We start from the raw sequence: 25,686 nt of genomic DNA on the forward strand, positions 1-25,686 counted from the left end.
AGTTAAGGTGCTGAATGACATCGAGTGTTCAGCTTCTCTATCTTTGAGCTAGACTAGGAGCCGCACCAACATCTCTCACATAAGATTAACAAACAAAAAAGATTGATTCTGTTCCAACAAAGATCGTTTCACTCAGATTGTAGGAGATACTTTCTGTAGAGTAACTGTAGTCATAAATATTATCTACCAGGATGCCACTGGGCTGGGTGACAGTGGAAAGTTACAGAATACTGACGCCTAGAGGAAATTTAACGCATTACATCAGCAGAGACAGCTAGAATAAAATAAATAAATACAATAAAATAAAATAAAAGAATTAAAATAAAACTTAATCTGCAAGTGAGTAATTTCATCTTTTCACCTTCTCCATTTCGTCCCAGTTGGTGACATGTTGAGTTCGGTGAAGTACTTCAGGGTGAGGACGTCTCTCCTGCTCCAGGCCTCGTCCAGGGTTTGTTTTTTAAGCGTTTAGTTTGTTGTCTTTCCATCTCTGATGGATTTGTTTTTGTGAATTTTTACCTCTTGAAGAAATAATGAAAGGATATCCTACAAATATCCATTAACTGTCCAATTACTTTTGAGCCTCCAGAATAGGGAATATAATAAACAGCATTAAAATATATATAATTCCTCCACAGTCCTCAAGTAAAAGAGACAGATTAAGGCCACATCATTTAAATATGTTTCATCTTAAAGAACGAAATAATTTGTCAAGCGTACATGGCCCTGTAGAGTTGTTCATCCATGTCTCTGTGTTCAGCTCATTTTAATGGCAAATAATGTGTATAAATAAACATGTACATCTTGTTAGCTCTGCCACCACTGATTTATTTCAGAAGTGATTCTTTTTGCAGATTTTATTCTCTTGAACCATCTTTAAATGATAACAACTGAAAAACAGCTCACGTCTTGTTTATTTGGTTCATCAGAAGAAAAAAAAACAGAAAAGAAGAATTTTTAACCAGGAAATGAGTTTCACCAAATATAATTGAAATACAATAACTATCAAAATAGTTGTAATCACAGTTACACATGAAATAATTTACTCTTAGTTCGTACAAAAAATCACAATCTACCTCAGCAAGCAGAAACATTTCTAAATGATTGATTAATGAATGAATGAATTAAATGATTCAAATTTAATGACAAGAAAAGAAAAATGACTAAAAAAAACATGATACAGAAAATATCTATTTCTATCTACTGGTGCTCAGAGCCCTTTACATGCCACTGGTGGTTCAGTGTCTTGCTCAAGGGCACTTCAACATGCAGCATGTGGAGATCAAGCTGCTGATATTGAGGTTTGTGAGCAGCCTCCTCTACCTACTGAGCTCATTCAGGGGTTTTTCTTTACTCTCATCATTTTCTCCAGTGAAGGTTATGACTGAAGACCAGACTAAGAACCTGTTCCACCTCTTCCTCCTTCTCCTTCAGGATTCTCTCCATTTCTTTCTTTATTGCTGCTTCAGCCTCTTGCAGCATCTCATTGGTGAAGCAGCTGCCTCCATTTTTCTTCACCATGGTGTCAATCTTCGTTATCAGCTCTCTGACTTGTTGCTGGTTGTTTCTATCATAGTTATTGAACACATGGTATCTTCCTCCACAGTCAGAGATCAGCTTCTTAAAGGAATCATCACATTTTGTTTCTATGTATTCTTCAATGGACAGTTTATGTTGTTTCAATAAATCTCCTCCAGTTAAAAGAATGATGGTGAACTTTTCTGAATTCTTTCCAAATGCTTCCTTGAGGAGTTTCAGTGTCTCCTTCTCCTCTGGTGTGAATCTTCCAATCTGTAACACCAACAGGAAGACATGTGGTCCTGGAGCCAGAAGACTGATACATTTCACCATCTCCTCATTGACGTCTTCATGGGACAAAGCTGAGTCAAACAGACCAGGAGTGTCCACTACAACAACAGGACGACCGTCCACCTCACCCTGAGCTTTCTGACTAAGTTTGGTGACTGATGTTTGACTTGATTCAGTTTTAAACTCTTTTCTCCCTAGAATGGTGTTTCCTGTAGAACTCTTTCCATTTCCAGTCTTCCCTATCAACACAATCCTGAGACGCTCTGGAGTCTGCTTCTCTTCATCACCTGTAACATTTAACAAAATTGTAGTTGACTGTCTGTTGACAGTATAATTTCAGAACCTAACATACAGAAGAAAATAAAATCACTTTTACTTACATGTGTGCTCTCTCTTGGTTTTATGTTTTTCAAGTACAGCCTGTTGTAGAGTGATGTTCTTCTCCAATTTTTCCTATTTGAGCGTATGCAAATGTTTTTGTTGTGTAGCTGTGTGATTTGTCCTTGTGTCTCATCTGTTCAACACTGCAAAAGTTCTGGGATCTGCTGTTTGTTCTTGATGTTGAGAATAAAATATTTTCCTCCACACTTCTGACAGATCTCCTGGATGTTCTGGTTTTCTTTTACAAAGTTAACAACAGCTGGATGAGTTGGATCTGACTCCACAGTGAACAGAATGATGGTGAAGTCATTGACTCGAGAGCTGAATGTGTTCTGGATGATCTCTAACTCTCCCTTGTCTTTATCAGTGAGGGGAGCCACAGGTAGGACCAGGATGAAGGCATGGACGCCCTCAGGATCACAGAGGGAGATACACCTCAATGATTCCTCCATCACTGCCTCCTGAGGTTTTCCATACAAGGCAGGCAGCTCCACCAGGGAAACCCAACGTCCACACACCTCTCCCTGATTCTGAACACACTCTGATGAGTTGGAGGCTGAATGAAGCTCTGTCTGACCTAAAATGGCCTTGACTGCTGAAGTCTTCCCTGCTCCTCTCCTCCCACACAGAACCAGGTTTAAAGACGGATGATTGTTTCCTCTCATGATTAAACCAGGACCCTCCTCATCAAATCTACCATGCCTCATATGTCCTCCATTGTTCTCCTTCACTATCTGACCCAATCGCGTTAACAGCTCAGGAAGTTCAAGGTTCTTATTCCACAGTTATCTGTATCTACACAGTCTGATCAGTTCTTTTAATGGAGGATGGTCCTTCTGGTTTTCTACTGATCTCTCCTCTCTGGGTGATGATATCAGAACCAGTGAATAATGAAATGATCGATCACTGAAGAGTTCCAGGACTCTGCAGAGTCTCTGTCTGTGTTCCTCAGTGAAGTCTTCAGGCTGTAGAACCAGCAGCAACACATGAGGTCCAGGAGCAGAGAATCTCACACAGGTTCCTACATGTTCTCTAAGTTCATCTTCAGAGATGCTGGGATGCAGCAGATCTGGAGTGTTGACAAGAACTATTTCTTTGTCTTCAATCAGTCCACTGACTCTTAGACAACTTTCTGGTTGTTCCTCAGTGTTAAACTTGTTCTCTCCCAGGATGAAGTTCCCCACTGAACTCCTCTCAGAGCATTCTTCCCCAGAAGAACAACCCTCAGCTCAGACACAGGGGAACAGAGAGTTGAAGAAGAACCAACTATAAATGCAATGTTGCATGTATTCATTGACACAGTTTCTATACATTAACAGTACTCTTTAATCTCACTGGTTTTCTGTTTTTCTAAAACAGCAGGTTAAATTAAACTTGACTCACTCAGTGGTGGAAGAATATTAGCGCTGCTCCTGCGTTTCAGGGGAGACTCAGTTTCTTCACATACAAGTAAACAGAAAAGTACACCACCAGTCAAAGGTTTGCAACTGTCTACTTATCTGGGCTATCATATTTTCTCTTTACTGGCACTCATTCATTATTCAATCATATTTCTAATCTCTCATGCTCATTCAATTTCTGAAGCAGCCATTTGTAGAAGCTAACAGAAAACTACACAACTAAAACTGATTCAGTAGATGAAAGTAGATGAAAAGAAGCAATGATAAAACCAGAGTCAGCTCACCTGGTGCTGCAGCTGCCATCACGGTCAGACATTCAGCAACTTTATCAACTGATGATCACCTGCCGCTCATGAAGACCCTGAAGAAGATGGTAATGTTGTGAATTATTCACCAAAAACATTTCAACTGAGAGCGGATCAACCAGTCTCGATTCAGTCTTCAACATTCATTCAACAATAACAATTTATCTATTTATTTGTAATGTAGTCTAAACTCTCTCATAGCTGCAGGGGAACTGCTGTTGTGTCATGATGACGCGTAAAATACAGAAGAGGTAAAAGGAAAAGTAACGATCTCATTGTAGCCGAATGTAGCGGAGTAGTTTCTTTTTCACAAATCTACTCAAGTAAAAGTAAAAAAGTATAGTGATTTAAAACTACTCCTAGAAGTACATTTTTTTTTCAAAAACTTACTCAAGTACATGCAATGGAGTAAATGTAACTCATTACTACCCACCTCTGCTGATAAATGACGTGTTTACGCAATATTCCAGTCCAATGTTAGACAGAAACCAAAGGTATAAACTCAAGTCACAAATAATGCGGTTAAATAATAATAATAATTTATACTGTATAGATTCACAATGGTTTGACCCATCACCCATTATGCCACAGCTCCCCCAGAATGTTCTCAGGATGATTTCACAGGAATTCCAACCATCAACATGTCACTTTCCACAAGAGGTGTGGCCCAAATAACTACAGTTTTGCATGTAACCTACTGCATAATGAGTCATAGGAAATAAGTGCAAAGAAATTTCTTTTTTGTCTTCTTTTTCAGAAACTAGCGCTCACTGCTTCATCAGAAATAACTTGCAGGTGTTTTTGAGAAGAAAAATTAAAATTGCTGTAAACTAAGAATCCTTTCAAAAATGATGATTTTTATTTTTAGCAATTTACAAAATCCAAAGTGAATGAAGATGGATAAATATATCTGGTGTTGTGAGCCTTTGCCTTGAAACCAGCATCAAGCCTTGATCCTTGCACAAAGTCGGGGATTTTTTTAGGATCGTCGACAAGGAAACTTAGAGCGGCAGATGAAAAACACATCAGGATTATTTCCCTTTAAAATCTGAAGAAGCCATCAGCACAAAACCGTCAGAAACCAGTGGGACCTAGGTACAACAATCTACTGCCTGGAGAAGTCTGGCCACAAGTGGTCTTCATAGAAGAGCTGCAGCTAAAAATGCATCCCTTGCTTGGCCTTGTTTCCATGCCTAAAACCAGACCAAAACTCCAAGCCTAAAACTTTTACACAGTGTTGTATTTACAGCAATAATACAACTCCACATACAGTAGATGATGAAAAAAAAATACATTCCATTATTGTTCCATATTGTTCCCATTTCTGGTATGTAATTTGAGTTGAAATTGTGAGTTTGTGAATAATAATCAATCAAGGAAAACTGTTTCCACTAGACTGTAATTTACATATTGAACAAGTCTACAAGACATCTGGCAATCATAAAGAAAACTATACAACGTCAGATTACTGATGAGTCTACAAACATTTCAAAGACAGGCTCATGTGCTGGAATGTAATAAATAAATATTAAGTTTCTTTTCTAGTGCTGTGTTTGTTTTATTAGTTATATAGACATCAAACAATGTTGTTTCAGTATACATGATTAGTAACTGGTGTTACTAATCTGATCATCTGAGCTCATGAAAGCCAAAGGGAAAGACAGACACTCTATTAACACGTACTGGGAAGAATCTGTGATCATATTTTCTTTTTTCTTTGTTCCTAAATCAACTTTGTGAAAGTAGATGAGGTTATAAGTGCGTGATTCCACAAGCACACAAAACTGTACACCATAGTTTTACCTTTTATCTCATTCCATTTAGATTTATGGTATTGATTACCTATACTACATGTGCCATATAAAAACACAAACACATTGAAGAGAATGTGTTGATGTTCAATCAATTATTATTTTTATATATCTGATGTGAACAGAAAGCTGCTTCCAGCTTGTTAGTCATGTTAGTAGAATCAGACACTCACCTGAAGCGGATGGTCACTTTACACCTGATCACATCTGATTCTATCCTCAGAGCTCAAGTCCCCTGGAGACAGTTCAGTCTACAGCACTGAGATGATCCGGCTCCATGGAGCTGAGACTCCGTCTGATGCAGTCAGTCCAACATCAGACAGGAAATAAAAGTCAAGAGAATGTGGGAGGAGAAACAGATCTGAAGATTTAACAGGAATGTCAGCCATCAACATTTTATCAGCAGAGGTGGATCTTCTTCAGTTATTAATAATCTTTGAACAGTCGTACGAGGTTTGTTTCACAGTGACATGAATGTGAGTGGTTTTTCTTTCTTATTGTTGTAGCTGCACAACATCATAGTGTCAGTTATTTTACCTGTTAAATATTTCCAGGTCCACATGTCACTGGCTGTTTTTCTTTCTATCTTTGTCCTGTCATAGACTGAGGACCTGTCCAGGACGAACCCAACTGTTGCCCACTTATATCTGGGACAGTGTCCAGACCAAATGTGCTGGAATGTAATAAATTAAATATTATATTGTGTGTGTGTGTGTGTGTGTGTGTGTGTGTGTGTGTGTGTGTGTGTGTGTGTGTGTGTGTGTGTGTGTGTGTGTGTGTGTGACTGGATCAGGACACCAGTGTCTGTTTTCTGATGTTTCTTCTATGATTTAGTGAACAGTGGTGATTCTATCTGATCCATGTCCTGGGAGTTTGACTTGTCATGGGAAAGGGCAAAGGGAAAGTATTGGGACATCTCTATTACACCATACATGAAGAAGAATCCCCCTGGATCTAATGATTTTTCTTTAGATTAAATCCATTTGAATTCCTAAATCAAACTTTGTGATATTAATATATAGTGTTATATAGTGCTCTGGGTGACAATTACACTATAGCCACACAACAAGGTAACAAGTGTTGTTCTTCCTTTCCTTCCCTCTTTCCTACCGTTTAGACTTTATTGTCCTATTGTCCCATTTCACACATATCACCACAATACATTGGACACATAGCAAAACACATAACAAACACACTCTTGAAGATAGAAATAGCATTTAAGATTTAGCCCAATCAATTATTATTATTATTATATTATTATTCTGGAAGTTGTGGTGGTTATGCATGTGAATTTGGCCTTGTTTTTAACAGATAGCATATTGAAGAAGCAGGTGGAACAGAACAGGAGTATGGATTGAATCATACTTTTATAAAGAAGCAGCCGGAGGAGATGGGGGGCAACATAGAGCTCTGTCAGTCTGCGGATGGCTGACAGTCTTTAGTGCCTCTGAATGTCACTGGAGTGCTGGTTGAAGGTGAGTTGACTGTCCAGTGTCCACTGTCTACCGTTTCCACTGCTTGGTGATGCATGATGAGGATGGGGTGCTGAGGTCATTTTTCTTGTTTAAATGTATGTTGTCAGAGTTGTCAATTTGTACAACAAACCTGCATGCCACTTCTCACACTGGTGCGCAGGTTCGTAGACAAGAGGTTAAGCCTTTGAGCCTTCCTCAGCTTGAGCTTGATTTATCCTTTTCCTCATTTACCAGCTCAGAGCTAGAAGCAGAGACAGCTGCACGAATGAGCCAGCTGGAGTTGCAGGGAGCCCCAAACCAGCTAAGTCACAATGATCTTGGTAAAAATATTGAATTTGTTCCTGTATGTCATTCCTTACTTCCTGTATGGCCTGTTGCATACTGTATACTGTTGCAATGCAAGCTGTCAGGTAAAGCTCATTTACAATCAAATCAAAGGTGCCACTTTGAATGTGTATGAGCTTGTGCCTGAAGCTTATTGGCAGTGGTTTCGTAACCTACGTAAGACCTCAGGCCACACCTTTTCTGACTTTGCCCCAAGAAAAGGAATTGGTGCTCATCCTACAAGGCCAACAATTTCACTTCTCTACGTGAATTGATGCCTTTTGACACGTGTCTGTGCCAACTTCTGGGACAAAGGCAGAGAGACACTGTTTTTACTGCCATAAGCCGAGTCACCTCCTAGCTAACCGTTTGACCTTGAAACAGAAACAGCAGGCAAGCCAATGGACCAGCGCCCACTCACCATACCGCGTGACACTGGCAGTTCACAGTCATTCCTTCTGGCTAGTGTTCTGACTTCAGGTACAGAGACAGGGTGTGATATCAGAGTTTTGTATCTGCACCTCTTCATTGTGCGTATGCAGATTCCTTAGTTGGGAGGAGCATGTGCATGTTTTCATTCTGTTGGTATGGTGGTATTTCAATATATGTTTTGCTATCATTAGGGGGTTAAAAGCAGCTAGTTTGCTCTTAAGAGTGGAGGTGTTACACCCCTCTACACTTCCACTGGCTGTGCCAAGACTGCTGCTCATCACCAGCTTATATCCTGCCCCAGGCCTTGATTGGGACTGAGGCAGTGAGGGGAGGGAAGGTGAAGCCAGCTCCATCACCAACCAAAACTAACTGAAAGAGGCAACTAACCGCCTTTTATATGTACAATGCCGCTGGATACAAAAAAAGACTGAACTAGGAAAACATTTAATACAAAAGTGGCATTGTTAAAACATGAAACAAAACTGCAGGTTTACACTCACACTGCTGAAATAGCCCGAGCTAAAATGTATGTTTGAAAAGCACATCACCTAGTGTCAACTCCAGATCATCAGCTCACATCTAGTCTCCGTCATGTCAACGTGTTGGAGCTGCACTGTGAAAGAGAAAAGGTCCAACTAAAGGTGGAGGCAGTGTGTCCCCAAGGAGCTGTCCAGTGCTGAAGTGACCACTCCTTGTGTTAGCCTGGCAGTAGAGAGAGGCTCGGAGGAGCTGTCCAGTGCTGAAGTGAGTGACTATGGTTTGTCAGTGGTTTGGCCTTGTACAGAGAAAACTTTTGAACGATCTCTCAGGTCACTTTCTCTCTCTCTCAAAATGAAATGATGTTTTTCTCTTTCTATTCACTATTTGTCTTGTTTGAGTAAGTCTTTCTAGATTTCTTCCTGTGTCAAAACAATGATCTGTCACCATTCAGTGTGTTCACCCACACTAGCAGCTCCACTCATCCAGAGTTTAGAAATCCATTATTGAAAATATTAACATGAATTATTGACTGAAATAATTCACGCAGCTTTGTCTGTGTCTCCAGGTCTACCACAACTGAACCAAATATTCCCAGAAGCATTTTTATGACACTGTTTAAGATATTATTTGAAACAGTTGAGTCGTTTGAATTAAAAAAAAAAACACACAGTCCAGGTGTGTTACTAGTTTCTCAGTTTTCTGAGAAAGTAGTAACAACACTAGTCAGTTTCTCTCTGAAATCACAGCAGCTCATGTGAATGTGATGAGGTATTCTGGGTAAGCCTGGATGTCGCTGAAGATGACAAACATGGTTGGGTTGGTGGGGTTATCAGAGACGCTGTCATACAGGTCAGCAGCACTGGTTGAGCTTTTAGAGGGAGGTGCGATCAAGCCTTGTCTTCCCTGGATAAAGTCTCCAACCAGAACCCTGGCCTGGTACATGCGCTTGTGTCCGTTGGCGTCTGGTGCAGCGTAGCTTTGAGCTGAATAGACGGGGTCCACAGCAAAGTAAGAGCCATTGCCAAACATGGCACCTACAGGACAAACACAAACACACACATGGAGGAAGGTTGAGACTGACAGCACTGGAGTTATTACTAACTAACTAAGGCCTGCATCATTCACAACCAGGAAAAGTCTGGAGAGGAAACGATTGAATTCTGTTTTATAAAAGTGGGACAAAGAGTGGCAGCCTTTAGTTACCATGTTCCCCTGCGTAGCTGCGGTTGAAGCCTTGTTTGTTGATCAGATCGATGGCCTTGGAGCTGGTGCCATGAAACAGGAGCCTTTCGTTGTTTGTGTGTTTATTTTTCACCTCCATCTGTTTCTTCATCAGCTGGTAGCTCTGCCACAGCGTCGTATTCTGGACCCGTTCAATCTGCCAACGCAGTTCACACACATTACTCATCCAAACCACACAACCAGCATCACAGTGACTTCTGGAACCTCTTTGTGGTTCAGCTGTTAAATGGATGTTAGTGATGGCTCCACATTCTGCTGCTTCCAAAGAGTTCACACCAGGATCTGATGGTTTAAGAGGGAGGTGACACACAGGATTGATTCTTTAGGGTTACTTAACAGATTTTATCAGAAAGGGAACATACGCTGATGATGTTTGCAGTGAGGCCGGTCTTTGTAAGCTCCGCCTCCACATGGTTGTATTCCTTAGAGCCCAGAGTGACCGGAAACAGCTTCAGTATGTCTCCTTTCATATCGTCCCAATGTGAAGGCAAAGCAGCATCATCTGCAACGAGGAGAAGGTTTGTCTGAGGGGAAATTGTTCATATTTCACTCCACAAATACTTCTTTCAACTAAACCAGGAACTGAATGACACCTGAGTTTCATTAAATTAATGGAAACACTTCTGAACACATGGACTCTGATTGGGTCTTAAAATGAACTTGGAATCATAGACGTGCAGTTACTTTAACACCTCACAAATAAGTAAAAGGAATGAGGAGGGATTTATCTGCTGCATCATTTACAAATCTCTCCTCTGTGAGACTCTGTATAAAAGCAGAAGTATGATGTTTCCATGGACACAGTGATTGACTCTGTGGATGTCTACAACCTGATTCTGAACACACTCTGATGAGTTGGAGGCTGAATGAAGCTCTGTCTGACCTGAAATGGCCTCGGCTGCTGAGGCCTTCTCTGCTCCTCTCCTCCCACACAGAACCAGGTTTAAAGCTCGATTCTTGAGTTGAGGCTTTGGTTTCATGGTCTCTTCAGTGAAGGTGAGGAAGGTTCCTCTGGTTTCATCAACAATACTTTCAATCTGCTCCATCAGCTGGTTGTGACCATCTTGAAACATCTCGTACCGTCTCCCTCCACAGTCTCTGAGGAGTTCATGAACAGACAGACTCCTCTCATCATCACGTGTGATGACCACCACTGAATATTCGAAGACATCTCGTCCAAACAAACTCAGGATGAACTTCAGAGTTTCTCTTTCCTCCTCAGTGAAATCAGAAGGCTTCACTAACATCAGCAGAACATTTGGTCCAGGAGGACAGAGACTCACACAGCTCTTTGCTTCTCTTCTCATGTTCTTCTCAGACAGACTGAACATGTCTGGAGTTTTCACCACAGTCACTGATTTTCCTCTCCACTCTCCCCAGGAGGCCACACAGTGTCTGGTTGGTAAATGTTTATGGTGTTGAAAACCTTGATGTCCGATGATGAAGTTGCCAAGTTTTGTTTTCTTGTCCTCACTTTTCCCCAACAGGACAATCCTGAAATCAGACGCTGTAAAAAAATAAAAAAATAAAAGTTGAGTTGTGGGACATGGCTGTGTTAATCCAGGAGAAACATTGTCACTAAAATATTTCTACAAAGTTCTGATCAGCTCTGGTGGAATCACTTACAGGGAGGTGGAGGGTTTTTCCCAGAGACTGAGTCCTGAGGAGTGATTGGAGGAGAGCTGCCGTGGATCCCTATGACAAAAAGACAAGTCATTAACATGTAACTTAATCTTCTAGTTTAATGAAGGAGGATCTGTGTAAAGAACAGGTGCGCCTACTCACCTGCAGGTGTAACAGCAGCTGTGGTTGGAGTCTGTGTTTCTTTTCCATCTTCTGCTAGAGCAGTAGTTGTCTCCTCAAATACTTCATGGCTCAGATGCTCTTCGTTGCTCTTCTTTCCAGTTTGACTCAGGATTCTTAACAGCTCTGAATGTTCAAGGTTCTCCCGCTTCAAGTATCTGCATTTACATCTTTCAATCATGTCTTTTAATTGAGGGTTTTCTGTGGAAGTCTCCTGTCTAGGTGTTGATATCAGAACCAGTGAATGATCAAGTGATTGTTTGCCAAAGAGGTCCAGGACTCTGCAGAGCGTCTCTTTGTGTTCCTCAGTGAAGTCTTCAGGCTGTAGAACCAGCAGGAACACATGAGGTCCAGGAGCAGATTGTCTCTCACAGTTTTCAATAAACTCCGTCAGTTTCTCTGTTCTGGGAAGAATCAGATCTGGAGTGTTGATGACAGCTACTTTTTTGCCATCGAATGTTCCACTGATTCTCAAACAGGACTCAGGTGCTTCGTTGAACACAGTCTCTCCCAGGATGAAGTCCCCCACTGAACTCCTGTCAGACCAGCTGCTCCCCAGAAGAACGACCCTCAGCTCAGACACTGTGGAAGAAAGGATTTAGAAAAGTCATGACTATTCTCAGTGCTGTTTATAAATCAACAGAAGAACAGCTTGAGTTTGACTCACTGAAAGGTGGCAGAATGTAACAGCTGCTGCGCTTCAGTGGAGACCGGTCATCTGTGGTAATAAAAAAAAAAAAAAAAAGAAGAAATGAATTGTAATGCTTGTGAACTTTCTCACCTTTAACCTTTACTGTACACACACACACACACACACACACACACACACACAGAGCCTGGGTGGTTCTTCCTGTCTGCCATGAAACTGGGCCTTCAGCATGAAGCAGATCTACCATTATCTGGTTCTCCATCTAGAACAATGGACCTTACACTCTTCTGATCCCAGTTACTAGTTTGCAGGCGGTTGGCCTGGAGGCTGAGCAGATAGACACAACATTTGGGACTCCAATGAGTTTGAAGTCAAGTGGCAAAGAGCCAGCAGACTGGTGGAGACCTGACCCAGGTGCTGGAAATGACAGGAAGTCAGCAGTCCACCTGCTTGCTAGCTCTGAGGATATTAGAGGGACTGAGACTAGAGGACCATGTGCTGGATTCAACTCAGTGTCCACAGTAAATACTGTGAAGACTGGTCCCCTCAGGCACACATCCAGATGACCAGAAAAACCAGAACATCCATGTTTTTACTTTCAGTGCTTGTTGAGTTTTCAGTGCTAGTTTTGCCTCCTGACCTCATCCATGAGGTGTTCAGTATCTGTCAGTGCATGTCCTCGTTCTAAATGCGTCCTCCAGATCAATCACATCAAACTCACGTTCTGCTGCAGCCGCCATGTTGGAAACTCTGCTGGAAACGTCAGCGACTAAATTCAACTGAAGATCACCTGCTGCGCATGAAGAACCTGGAAGATGAACAAGGGTTTGAATCTCAGTCATGTTGATTATTCGCTCGACAAAATATATTTGAATTCAAAAATAGTTTTTAATGTCTGAGCTGCTGAAGATGAGCCATATTCAGTCAGCACACAGCGGCTAATTATTCCTCGTCAATAAAAGAGACCTAAAGACAGCAGCCAGAAAAACCTGTGCTAAAAGAACAAACTACAATACACAATCTTTGTCTCCCTCTTGTGGTAGTACCAATAATTCTGTCTAAAGTCCCTCAGGTTCTTTCATTCTTTCAGGACACTCCAGTTTTAATCTGTGTTTGTCCTTCAGCTCTCTGTTGTTGAGGCTGTAACTCTTCCTCTCCGTGTAGACTCTTTTTTTTCTCTCTAGAGACTCAGAAACACTTTCTAGATTCATAGTCATTGAATTCATAGAACCTCATATCACCAACTCTTGTCTACTCCTTCTCTGTTGCTACAGTTGCTCTGTTCTTCGGGTCTGTCAAACCATTGTTGCTGGTTGACGTGAAATGCACCAGAGCACCAGAACTGGAGAGTCACCACGGACTCTAGATGGAAAACTTTGGTGTTGTAGCTGTAATTTCTTGGTTGCTAGTGTTCTCCAGACTCTCTGGGCTACAGGTTGGAGAGGAACCGTCACCATCAGTGTCTGTCCCACCGTGAACAACAACCATTAGGAAGCATAACACATAATGAGATAATAAATTATCATCAAGTCTTCAATCAAACTGTTTGAAACAACACAAGTTAGTCAGATCCAACAGGTTCAGGCTGAGAAACAAAGAGCTTTAGCTGACACTCATTAGCTTCATTAGCATAGGCTTTAACGAGAGCTTGAATTCACTGATATGCTCATTCATATCTGCTCTAAAGCTATGGGCTCTAGTGTCAAACATATGGCCTGGGGGCCAAAACTGGCCCTCCAGAGCTGGGCCCATGGGATGAATTTGCAAAAATTATACTGAAGGTATCAGTTGAAAATATTTGATAAAATAAGAAATTGCCCTTGCACCTCACACTTCTTAAGAAGTTTACAGTTGTTCATTACATGTACTTGTACTTCAACGTTTGGAGTTGTTGTTATTTACATGTTAATAAGCTGTTGTGTTTCTGGTCCGGCCCTCTTGAGGTCAAATTGGGTGGAGTGTGGCCCCTGAACTAAAATGAGTTTGACACTGATGTTCTTGAGCTTCCAGTGGGGAACTCTTGAGCTTTTCCATTCTGAGTTTATATTCTTCTCTCATATCTCAATGTTGAACTTTTTACTCCACTTTACAATTGTCTGGCACATTTAGTTACTTCTCAGATTTCATTTTTTCATCTCCTTCCTTTGCAGTGGAGAGGATGTTTCTACACATTTGTTCGTTTTGAGTTTAATACTTCTTTTGTTACCCGAAACATTAATGGGTTAAGAAAATAAAAATACAAGCTTTAATGCAGCAGAAAGTAAAAGGAAGTATTTCTGATATATTTTGATTCTGACACCGTTTTCATGTCCTTTTAAATGTTTTAAATGCAGGAACATTGATTCTGGAAATAAGTCACAGTGCATGGATTCCTCATTCTTTAATGATCGCATGCATTTCACATGGGTAACCCTTTAGTGTCACAGTACGTAGAAGAACAGTGATAACAGTATGACTTTAAACCACTGTGAAGGAACTGAAAGAAGAAACTAGAGAAATATCTTGTTTTTAAAGAAATGCTCAGTGTAGATGGAAAGTAAAAGCAGCCTCTGTGCTTTCCAGTGTCCAGCTGAAATGTGATTGTTCAGCATTTCTTATAGTTGCTTTGTGACTAGAAATAAAGGAAATGTGAGTTGAACTCATGAAACACTAGAAGTCACACCCTCCTCTCTCCTCAGAGAATTGATTGTGATGAAGGTATGGGAATGAACCTTATTCCAGTAACAGTGAATTAATGGACTCTGGTCTATGATCTGGTGTTGCCTGTGAATGAGGCTGATACATTTCTGTTTCCATCCAGAGTGACCATCAGATATGAATATGTAAATATGACAAATGGAGAACTCCACACTTCCTTTAGGTGGATTCTTCTACTAAAGTTTTTCCTTGTTTCAAATGTGTCTAGAAGTAGAGTATGTTCAGGAGCTAATTTAAATCCTCGATATTCTCCCTGTATATGAGTGACTGGATTATTAGAATCACTTTAAGACCTCAGTTTTAATTATTTTTACCTTTGATTTCCAGAAGCAGTGAAGTGCTGCTAGATGAAGATGAGCTAACGACGTCTGACTGGACTGATCCTGTGTGTTATAACGTCATAATGAACAGAAGCATCGGTCCACAATGAACTGATAGAAAGAATGTGAATGAACTGAGTGGATAGGAAACTCTTCTCTGGTTAAATCTAAAATGACAGCTTTGACTGAAATGTTGAAAATGATGAAAACTTCAACTCCTCCATTCACACAACTACACACTGCACTGACTTTATGTGAAGGCTTTTAGTTGGACTCACCCGCTGAAGTCTGAGCTGCGTCCTCACTCCAAGACGACTGAAGTGAAAGTGAACAAATTCATGAGCAGAACAAACCAAGAGGAACCTGAAACAAATGTTAGAGCACCACCTGCTGGACACAACAAAGCATCAACTCATGACGAGCAGCAGTTCAGGTCAAGAGGTTTCTGTTGTTATTTCAACCTTATACAACAGGTGCAATAAATAGTAAAAAGAGAAAAGAGACAATGTTCCTCCAAGACCATGGAGCTGCATGAAGTCGATGGACACTCTGTTCATCTCTAGGCACAATAAACATCTCCATACTCAGATAATCACTCATGCTTCCATTCATCTTCTGCTTCTTCTCTGAACTTGGAACTGGACAAAATAATCCAGCAACAAGAGAACAGGAGGAGATTCAATGCGTCCATGATAAAAGACAGAGAAGACACACAGAAAATGGAACAGATAAAAATCTAAAACTTGACATGAACCACGTGTGGAACATGAATTGTGACTTCAGTCCTATGGTTGGTTCTTGATTAGTTTTATCAGATTTAGAGGTGTTATTATGTTATGGAACAGTTTTTCAGACAAAGCAAAAAAAATGTTCCTCTGTGACATCTATCTGCTGTGTTGTGATGTGTTTTTTGTGTATTTGTGCATTGCGGCTGATTGGGGGACATACTGACTGTACATCTTTAATACAGATCATTATTATCGTCGCTCATGAGTTACCAATTAACACACACACACACACACACACACACACACACACTGATATTTTCTGTATTTATTTCGACATTATTGTTGTTGATAGTCATCATATTTTTTCATGTAGTCATATGTTCTGATGTTTGTAATATTAATATATTAGAATAATATTATAAGGTGGAGGCTTCAAATAAGCCGTGGTTATTTTATGAGTATCTTTTAATGTACAAAATAAATAAAAATCTAATAATAATAGTGATAATAAAATAGGCGAACGTCAGTAAACTCCTCATGGCTCCAACAACACAGGTTAATATTCTACAATTAATCCATGTCAACAATATATTAGCGTTACTGGTAGTTAAAGATGATCTGCAGGATCTGAGCTAAATGCAGTAGAATAATAGCAGCTACCATATCCTGAATTATATTTGCTGTTCAGTCAAATTAACACATTCAGTGTTTGTTATTAATTTATTGAATTGGGACAATGCACATTAACCAACACTGATGCGTTAGTCATCAGTGTAAATGTACCGGTGTTAGCACAGATGCTAATTTTCAGCCGTAGTCCCAAGGCAGCTACACAACACAGACAAGAGATTTTAAAACAACATTAACACAAAAGAAAAACCTGACACGGACAGACAATGTCCACACAAACCAAATTTAACCTAATTTACTTAAGACTCTGAAGATGAGACAGGTATCCATAAAGATTTGCTATCAAGATCCACAATATTCTACCTTTTTAGGATATTACAGTAATGAAAGTGAAGAGGTTTCCTGTCTAAGATTTTAACTGCCTTCTTAAAGAGAGACTTGACAGGTTTTACTGTACTTTCATTTGTGTGTGTCCAAGTTGTAAAACAGTCATTTATGTGTGAAAATATCATGGCATGCATATAGACCTTAGGTTTTTTTGAGTTGTGAGAAAAGGTCGTATATGATTGAAATTTGATAGAATGAATTTATGGTGTTCTTGATTTTTTAACATTTGCTTTAATTGATAGGTTTGTGTCAAAGACAACTCTAAGATATTTGAACTCTTCTACCACATCAAGTCTCTCTCCATTGACCGTCACAGATAGTTGATCGCCCTCTGCTGACTGACGAGAGAAGAACATGCAAACAGTCTTTTTAGTACTGAGATGCAAACAAGATCGATTAAGCCAATGGGATATAGGTGTCAGTGCAGCTACTTGTTTTGTTTGTGCATGGACATATAGTACTGTATCATCAGCATAAAGTTGCATATTAACATTTGGGCAAACTGTAGGCAGGTCATTTACATAGAGACTGAATGGGATGGATCCGAGAATGGAACCTTGGGGTACACCAGTGGAGCAGCTGAGGTAAGGTGACATTGAGTTCCCAATATGCACAATCTGTTTCCTATTTGACAGTTATGATCTCATCCAGCAGAGTGTGCCATCCAAAAAGTTAAAGAGGGACAGTTTTTGAGAGTAGAAAGGTTTAGTGAGTCAAAAGCTCTTTTTAGGTCCAAGAAAACAGCCCCTCGGTTCAGTGTTTTTTACGAAATCCAAACTGCATTGGAAGGAGTGAGTTATGCACAGTATTGAGATGATCTGTTAACTGCAGACTGGGCATTTAAAATTCATTGTCAACTCCTCAACTGAATGTATAAAAAAAATGTTGAAACTACTAAGAATGACATCCTTAGCTTATTAAGTTGTTCCCATATCAATTTTCCATTGCCATTCACCCCGTCTATCATTTTAATTAAGAAATTTGCTTTAGCATTACGAGTTTGCTTTGTTACTTTGTTTCTAAGTGATGTAAAAGACAGTGTTAACACTGTTTAGTTCAGTTTCAGATGTTCTCCATTGTTCTCTTCCACAATCTGTCTAGACCGTGTTAACAGTTCTTTAAGTTCAAGATCTTTCCGCCACAAGAATCTGTATTTACTCATCTGGATCATTTCTTTTACAGGTGGATGTTGTCGATACTTTTCCATGAAGCCTGGCTGCTCCTCTCTGGGTGTTGATATCAGAACCAGTGAATGATGAAATGATCGATCACTGAAGAGTTCCAGGACTCTGCAGAGTCTCTGTCTGTGTTCCTCAGTGAAGTCTTCAGGCTGTAGAACCAGCAGCAACACATGAGGTCCAGGAGCAGAGAGTCTCACACAGGTTCCTACATGTTCTCTGAGTTCATCTTCAGAGATGCTGGAGAGCAGCAGATCCGGAGTATTGACGAGAACTACTTCTTTGCCATCTAATGTTCGACTGATTCTCTGACAGGACTCAGGTTCTGTGTTAAACGTGTTCTCTCCCAGGATGAAGTTCCCCACTGAACTCCTCTCAGAGCAGCTGTTCCCCAGAAGAACAACCCTCAGCTCAGACACTGGAGAGAAAACACAGTAACACAGAGAATCACAGTGAAACACTACAAGTGGATTAACAATGAGTGATTCAACATCCTGCAAGGATGTTGAATCAATAAAGTTTAATGTGAATCTAGTGACTAGAAAAGCTGGAATCCTACATGTTAATGTGACCAAGAGGATTTCTGACTCAGTTCACTGTAACTTACTGTCAGGTGGAAGCAATATAAGGCTGCTGCTGCGCTTCACAGGTGAAGCAGGAGGCACTGCAGGGAGAGAGAAGATGTAGATTCATTATCTGATGTATCATGTGTGAGTTGATGTTCCAGGTTGTATTCTTCTCTCTGGATCCTGCGTCTCTCTAACTCTCTCTAACTAAACTGAGAGTGAAACTGCTGATCATGCTTATTGGATGCAGAGCTTCCATTTTCCTGCTGTGGATCCTGATGCTGTTGCTCTGGTGTCTTATATTTGGGTGTTGACTCCTTGGATCGAGGAATCACACATGACATTTACATGAGTAAATAAGTACAGTTACTATCACATACCAGCACTCATTGATGAGAATTTAAGGTGGACTGAAGAGAATCTGTCAGTCATTATCAAGAGGAACTTTGGCTGCGATTATTTTCATCAGATATTTTGTGACAGATGAAAATTAGGAAACTAAACAGACTCGGTGTAGCAGAATTTAGAGTCAGCTGACATCAATCATTCATCATCATAGACCTGTTTAAGGTGGAGCTGAACCCTGGTTCTTATTTATATGGAGAGAGTGGATGAGAACAACTGGAGAAGATGACAGACTCTCAGTGGGAGACGTACCATAAAAGACAGCACCTAGAACAGAGAAATAAGAAAACAAAGAGAAACTGAATCAATGATGAATTCAACACAACTGTATCAACAACCTGTGATGAAGTCATTGAGGATTTAAGGTGGACTGAAGAGAATCTGTCCGTTATTATCAAGTGAAACTTTCTAACTCACCAGTCAACTTGGAAACATTTCAACAAAATGTGACTTACTGTCTATAAACTGATGGAATTCTACATGTTCATAGAAGATTGATGAGACACTTTGCTTTAACTCAATGGGCGGAGATATAGAGCTGGTCTAGACTCAACAGTGTGATAGTCAGAACTAAACATCCTGTGATTGTTGGTGTCCACAAGCAGCTCAACGGTAACCCTTTCTTTTACAGTCCCCTAATTACTGTGTATTTACTGTGTTATTACAAAAGAAGGAAATCATGAGGTAACTAACACTGGTAAAACGATGGTAACTACAGAGTGAATTCAATTTAATTGCCTTGGAATATCTCAACTATTACTAACAAACAACTCTGCATTAATGGGTAATTACTACCAGCATTATGAAGGCAACCACGGTAAAATAATAACACAATCATTATGTAAAAGGAGAGAAATTACAACCCATTTACCTGGTAGTATAATCCAATATGTCACCTGTCCATATAGTTACTAAGTTATTGGGCTGGTAATAACTTTGCTCATTCATTTATCATGCCTGATTTTATTTAGTGCCTAATTAAACTTTCTGTCTCTTTTCTGTTTCTGTGTTACCTAGTGTTACCAGGTAAAATATGTCTAAAAAAAAGATGAAAGTGTGCTGTTAAAGAAACCGTGGCTTCTTTCCGCAGTATTACCAGTTTCTTACTATGTAATTAAGCCAAGACTGTTCAGTTTTACATATCATTCATTCTGACCTTTAACATGTATTTCCTGCAATGTTACCAGGTTGTCAGTGAACTCACCTGATTGCTTGGCTCCCATGGATCAACATGGGCTGAAAAACCTAAAACAGAAAATTTTACCATGTTAATTCTAACCCTTAATTATAAATTAAAATAAAAATAAATTTAGCATCCTGGGGAGCTAATTGGAGGAACCCTCAGCCCCGAGCTGTGTCTCTAACCACTACTCCACAGCTCCCCCACAGTTAATTATTTATCTTTAACTTGTCTCATATTGTCTGCTGTTGCTTTATGTTACAGAACTGGATTCTTTTCTGTTTGGAAAGAGGCGTCTTTGAAGTGACTGACACTGAATGCAGCAGAAAGAAATGAGCCACGTTAGAAGACACTTGTAGAATATCTCTGTTCACTATTCTCATATGAACTACTTTCTTTCTTTGGTTCTTGTCAACATGTTCTGCCTGTCGTCAACTGATCGTGTCTGATTGTAAAGTTATGGATTAATAATCTGATCCAACACTCACCTGATGATGACTGAGTCCACTTAGTTTCCTCTGAAATGATTCTTCTTTAAAGACCAGATCAAAATGTCTGAAACAAGGAAGTGAACGTTGTCCCTGTGTTTAGTTCATCATTTAATCATTTACAGTTATATTGTTTTAGCATCATGTGACTTCCTGTCACTTTGAATCCACTCTGACGTGTTCGTCTGATGTTTTCATTCAAACAACTTGACAATGAGTCGTGTTAGTTAGTGTCTCAGTGTTTTAATAATTAGGTGACAGCAGCATCATTGTAGAAATATGTGAAGATGATCAGTGTTATATCTGTAATAGACCAGACATGTTTCTACATATTTACAAGATAAAACTATAGAATATAAATCTCATCTTAGTTGAGCATCGTGCCATCCACATAGTTTCTTTATGTTTCTATATTTAAAAGATGATTGTCAAGGTTTGGAGGAGGTTGTAGAGGTGAGGACCCAAATGCAGGAGAATAGATGAGGTAGGAACTCCAAACAAAAAGGTATTTAATAATTGACAAAAGTCGCTGCGTGAGGCAGGTAAATCCAAAATCCAAAAATCAAAAAAAAAAAAAATCATCAACATGGCATGAAAACATGGAACAAGATGTGGGGATGTGGGGACGTGGGGACGTGGCATGAAGACATTAAAACAACACGACAAGGAACAAAGAGAAAGGCAGGGCTATAAATACACAAGAGGGCTCAGGGCTGACAAGACACAGGTCAGACACATGAGGACAATCAACACAGGTGAGATCAATAAACAATCAAGAGACAAGGAGGAACCAAAAGACAGGAAACCCAGAAGTTAACAAAATAAAACAGGAAACAGAACATGACACGGACAGACGTCACAAAACCACAAGGGAAAACGATGGACAGGAAACTAGGAAACATGAGAAAATAAGCCAAGAAACATCAAAACATGAGCCCAAAATAATAGACAGACACAGAATCTTGACAATGATTTCAAGGATTTTAAATCTCTACATGTTTGAAGTGGTGTGAAACACATTCAGACTCTGTTCCAACAGTTTTTATTTGTCTCAGATGAAGCTGAACTGGTTATGTTTCCGGGTGAAACATTCCAGAAATCCAGGACATGAGTCTGGTGTTTGTTGTGTTTTCAGTCCCAGTGTTTCCTTCTCCATGAGGTGTTTAGTGTCTGTTGGTGCATGACCCCCCTCCAAAAGAAAAGCCACAAGTAAGGAACAAGAGAAGATTTTAAAAAGTTCAGTCAGAACACACAGAGAAAACAGATGGGAAGAAACATGAAAGAGGACATCAGAGGAGAACACAACATAGTGAACTGACAAACTGATGACTAAATACTATAAAAAAACAAGTAACAAGACACAATAAAACAATCACAAAGCAAGAAATGGAGACCGAAATCAAGACACAAACAACCAACCAGCGTAGGAAGACCTGGAAGAACCTGGAAGAAGAACAAGTGTTTAAATCTCATGATTTTTGTTACCAAAAAAACTGCTTAATCAGCTTTGAAGAATGCAAAGGACTTAGTTGTTTTTATTCTTTCCTTCTACTGTCTTCTGGTTGCTTGAATAATAGAACAGGTTGATAATCTTATAAAACTAAAGGAGTTTTTTTGTGTGTGTGTGTGTCTCCTCGGCTCATGAGGAGCTGTGCTAATCTCTTGCTTATTCCGAGGAGAAAGTGAAAATGCAATGCTCCCATAAAAACATCAGTAAAACCGAAAGGTGTTTGATTTTTTGAGCTGAAGTCATTTGAAAGTGCATTTCCATGAATCAGAAGCATCTCTCATATGTGTATGAGGACATTTCGTATGTGTCATATACATAGATCAGCCACAACATTAAAACCACTGACAGTGGAAATAAAATAAAATAAATAAGCACAAAGTGTTAACCTTAGAGCCTCTAAATGTGTTCTCCTCCGTCAACTCTGAACTTGCTCATCTCATCCACCTATAGTGAATAGTCCTCCGCCCCACTCAAATCTCAACTCACCAAAGACTTTCACCTTTCTTTCTATTGCACACTTTACTGAATAAAACTTGAAGGTTTAGACTCTGTCATGTGAGAAATAACTAAAGCTAATAGTTTGGTTTGAAAAGGACATGAAAAGTAGAATGTTTCTACAGAGGTGATAATGTTTTGGTACTGGTTACAGTCCCTGGGTCCATACATTGGGTCTTATCTGGAAGAAAATCTCCAGATCATCAACTAAGATCTAGTCTCCATCATGTCAACATGTTGAAGTCGTACTGAGAGAGAGAGCATGTCCAACTTAAGGTGGAGGTGATGTGACCGTGTGGAGCTGTCCAGTGCTGAAGAAACGACTCCTTGTGTTAGCCTGGTAGAAGAGAGGGGTCCAGAGGAGCTGTTCAGCTGTCCAGTGCTGAAATGACCACTCCTTGTGTCAGTAGAGGGGTTCAGAGGAGCTGTCCAGTGCTGAAGAAACGACTCCTTGTTCTTCTCATATCTGAAATCATTCTATCACTGAGTCTCATCAGATGAGTTGAACCATTGAAATGTGGACACACTGAGAGGAACAGATTTCACTTTAAAAGTTCAAGAGCAGTAAGCAGCTACTCTCTCTCTCTCTCTCTCTCAGAAGTGACATTCAAATGCTTCATGATACAAACACTACGCACATTATTGTTTTAATTATTTGGAGGAGACACCTGGAGCTGATAAAGTGTCCAGTGACTTATTTCAGACATCAAGAAGAGATGTGGGAACAAACAGTTTCTTCTATCATACCTTTATTTTCAGTTACAGTGGTTTGACAGACTCGGCCCCAAACCACGTGAAAAACCCACAAAAAAGAAAAGACATTATAAATAGTGTATGTGTACTGTAAATGCAAATGAGAGAGAAAATTACAGATTCAATAAAAAACACTATCCACTGTTAATGAGGTCAAATATCAGCAGACCTGAAACAGATGTTAGAGCACCACCTGCTGGACATGATGAGCAATGGTTCAGGTCAAGAGGTTTTTATTGTCATTTTAACCTTATTTAACAGGTGATGTACAGAGAGACAATGTTCCTCCGCGACCTTGGAGCTACATGAAAACAATGGACTAAGCAGATTTATGAAGACAGAGCAAACACTTTGGAAGATAAATGTACTCACTAAAACCCTCCACTACTACAGAAAATCTAAATCAAGAGAGTTTCAGGAGGACGTCTGTCCTCAGTCATTTAGAGCCGAATACTTGGAGGAGACTTTATTGAATATATAGTCATTAAACACAGTGACACACAGTTCACGATGTGCAGCTCTATGTACAATAAACATCTCTATAAACATCTCTATAGTCTATTGTTGTAGGGACTGGACAGAAAAGAATCCAGCAACAAGAGAACAGCTCATATGGAGACGGGTCCAATAAGAGAGAAGATCAGGAACACGATGAAACATGTGATCTAAACATACATGCAGCATCAGAACATGATATAAACCAGAGATGGAGTCTTCATCCTACTGTGGCTGAGCCTCTTTCTCTCAGGTCATATGAATTAGTTACACTCCACCTCAGTGGCCTTTTAACGTAGCCCTATATTACCTGGAACAGCTATTAAATGATGTAAACATGCTCCGTTTACTGTGACACTCACATGTTTTTGTATTTATCCCACATCATGTCTCATGACTTATGTCTCAGTCTCCTTCGTCAACACCAATGTTTCTTGGGTTTTGCTGTCCAATTGTCCATAGAACATCAACTCATTTCAGCGTCGTGTCAATCAGCACTAAACCATCTCTGACTAAGCATCTGTTTTCAGCTCAGCTCATAAACTGTGAATCTGATCTAATGGTTTAGTGACATAATGGAGGCTGTGGGTATTTATTCACTGAATACCAAAGATACCAAAACCCTGACACAAACCCAGTCCTCACACACAGACTAATTATTCTAATATTCAGTTTGGCTCCAGTTCACTTACCAGCTCAGATTCCTGCTGCGACAAAATCAAAGAGAAAGTGACGACTTAAAAAGAGGAAACGGACTCACTGGAAAAAATAGAAAAGGTTCACGCCCATCAGAAATGTTCCTGTTCAGTATCTATGATGTATAAACTAAACTACAATAAGTCTTTATGAAAGGAGCTGCTGTAGGTTTAATGCTCTGTCTTTAACCTGATGTCTGTTTACAGTGTTGACAAACTGAATTCAGTCTGAACAAGAAGAGAAGAAGATCTGGTCCTGAGTGTTACTGGTACATTATCTATAAGAGACACCTTTAAGCTTTTCACTGAGTTCACAAGCTTCCAGCAAGACAAGTAGGAAAACAGGTGATGTTGGAGCGCCACCTGCTGGACAGAACATCTAAATGAGTCAGAGTAAGAAACCTCCCTAAGACAGAGACACATGATCTGATCTGAGTCAAGTTATTCCAGCCCTTCAGTCCTGAGGTGAAGCATCAGAAGAAGACGTTGATCACTGAGAGAACCAGACACAAACTGAGGATACTGGAGATAAAGAGACTGAATCAGCAGCAGCAGCAGCAGCATCATCCTCATATCAGTGACGTCTAGAAGAATGAAAAGCTTCTGTCAGAGAAACTAACCTGTGAGCTCTGATCCTTGATCAGTTTCTCTGTTAAACAACCACACGGAACTACAGGGAATCACTTTATTCATCTTTGACAAACACAGATCACTTCATGCATTAAAATTCCCCATCTCAATAATATCATCTGGGATAAACCATTCAAGAAAACCAAGAAAAACTTGTGGTCTCTGATGAAGGAAAACCATTCCACATTAAAGATGGAGCAGAACTTCCTGCTGAAGTCCTGCTGCTTCCTCTTCATTCATGTCTTTGGATTTTAGAAACAAAGACTTAAAGAGAACAGAAGATGAATATTTCCTGCAGGATGAACAGCATCTGGCTGCATCGACTCTTTGAACATTAACACATCTGAGATAAAACAGGAAAGAAAAGAACTCAAATGTTTCCACCATAAAATGTTGATTTGAACAAACCTGAAGAGAG

The 25,686-nt window shown here is 39.9% G+C and overlaps 1 protein-coding gene and 1 pseudogene across 1 annotated transcript; both read right to left on the bottom strand.

Annotated features, from left to right (window-relative positions):
* Positions 1-896: 896 nt before the first annotated feature.
* LOC125012013 lies at positions 897-15,438 on the bottom strand (annotated as a pseudogene).
* Positions 15,439-16,166: 728 nt separating this feature from the next.
* Positions 16,167-20,737, bottom strand: LOC125012823 (GTPase IMAP family member 4-like). Its single transcript, XM_047592997.1, has 5 exons — positions 20,691-20,737; positions 20,227-20,267; positions 19,275-19,289; positions 18,659-18,715; positions 16,167-18,469 (listed from the first exon to the last, which is right to left on the bottom strand). Exons 2-5 carry the CDS (start codon positions 20,243-20,245, stop codon positions 17,925-17,927), a joined length of 636 nt encoding a protein of 211 aa, XP_047448953.1. The 5' UTR covers positions 20,246-20,267; positions 20,691-20,737; the 3' UTR covers positions 16,167-17,924.
* Positions 20,738-25,686: the final 4,949 nt, after the last annotated feature.

This window comes from Mugil cephalus, chromosome 8 (genome assembly GCF_022458985.1).
Source record: "Mugil cephalus isolate CIBA_MC_2020 chromosome 8, CIBA_Mcephalus_1.1, whole genome shotgun sequence".
NCBI classification, from domain to species: domain Eukaryota; kingdom Metazoa; phylum Chordata; class Actinopteri; order Mugiliformes; family Mugilidae; genus Mugil; species Mugil cephalus.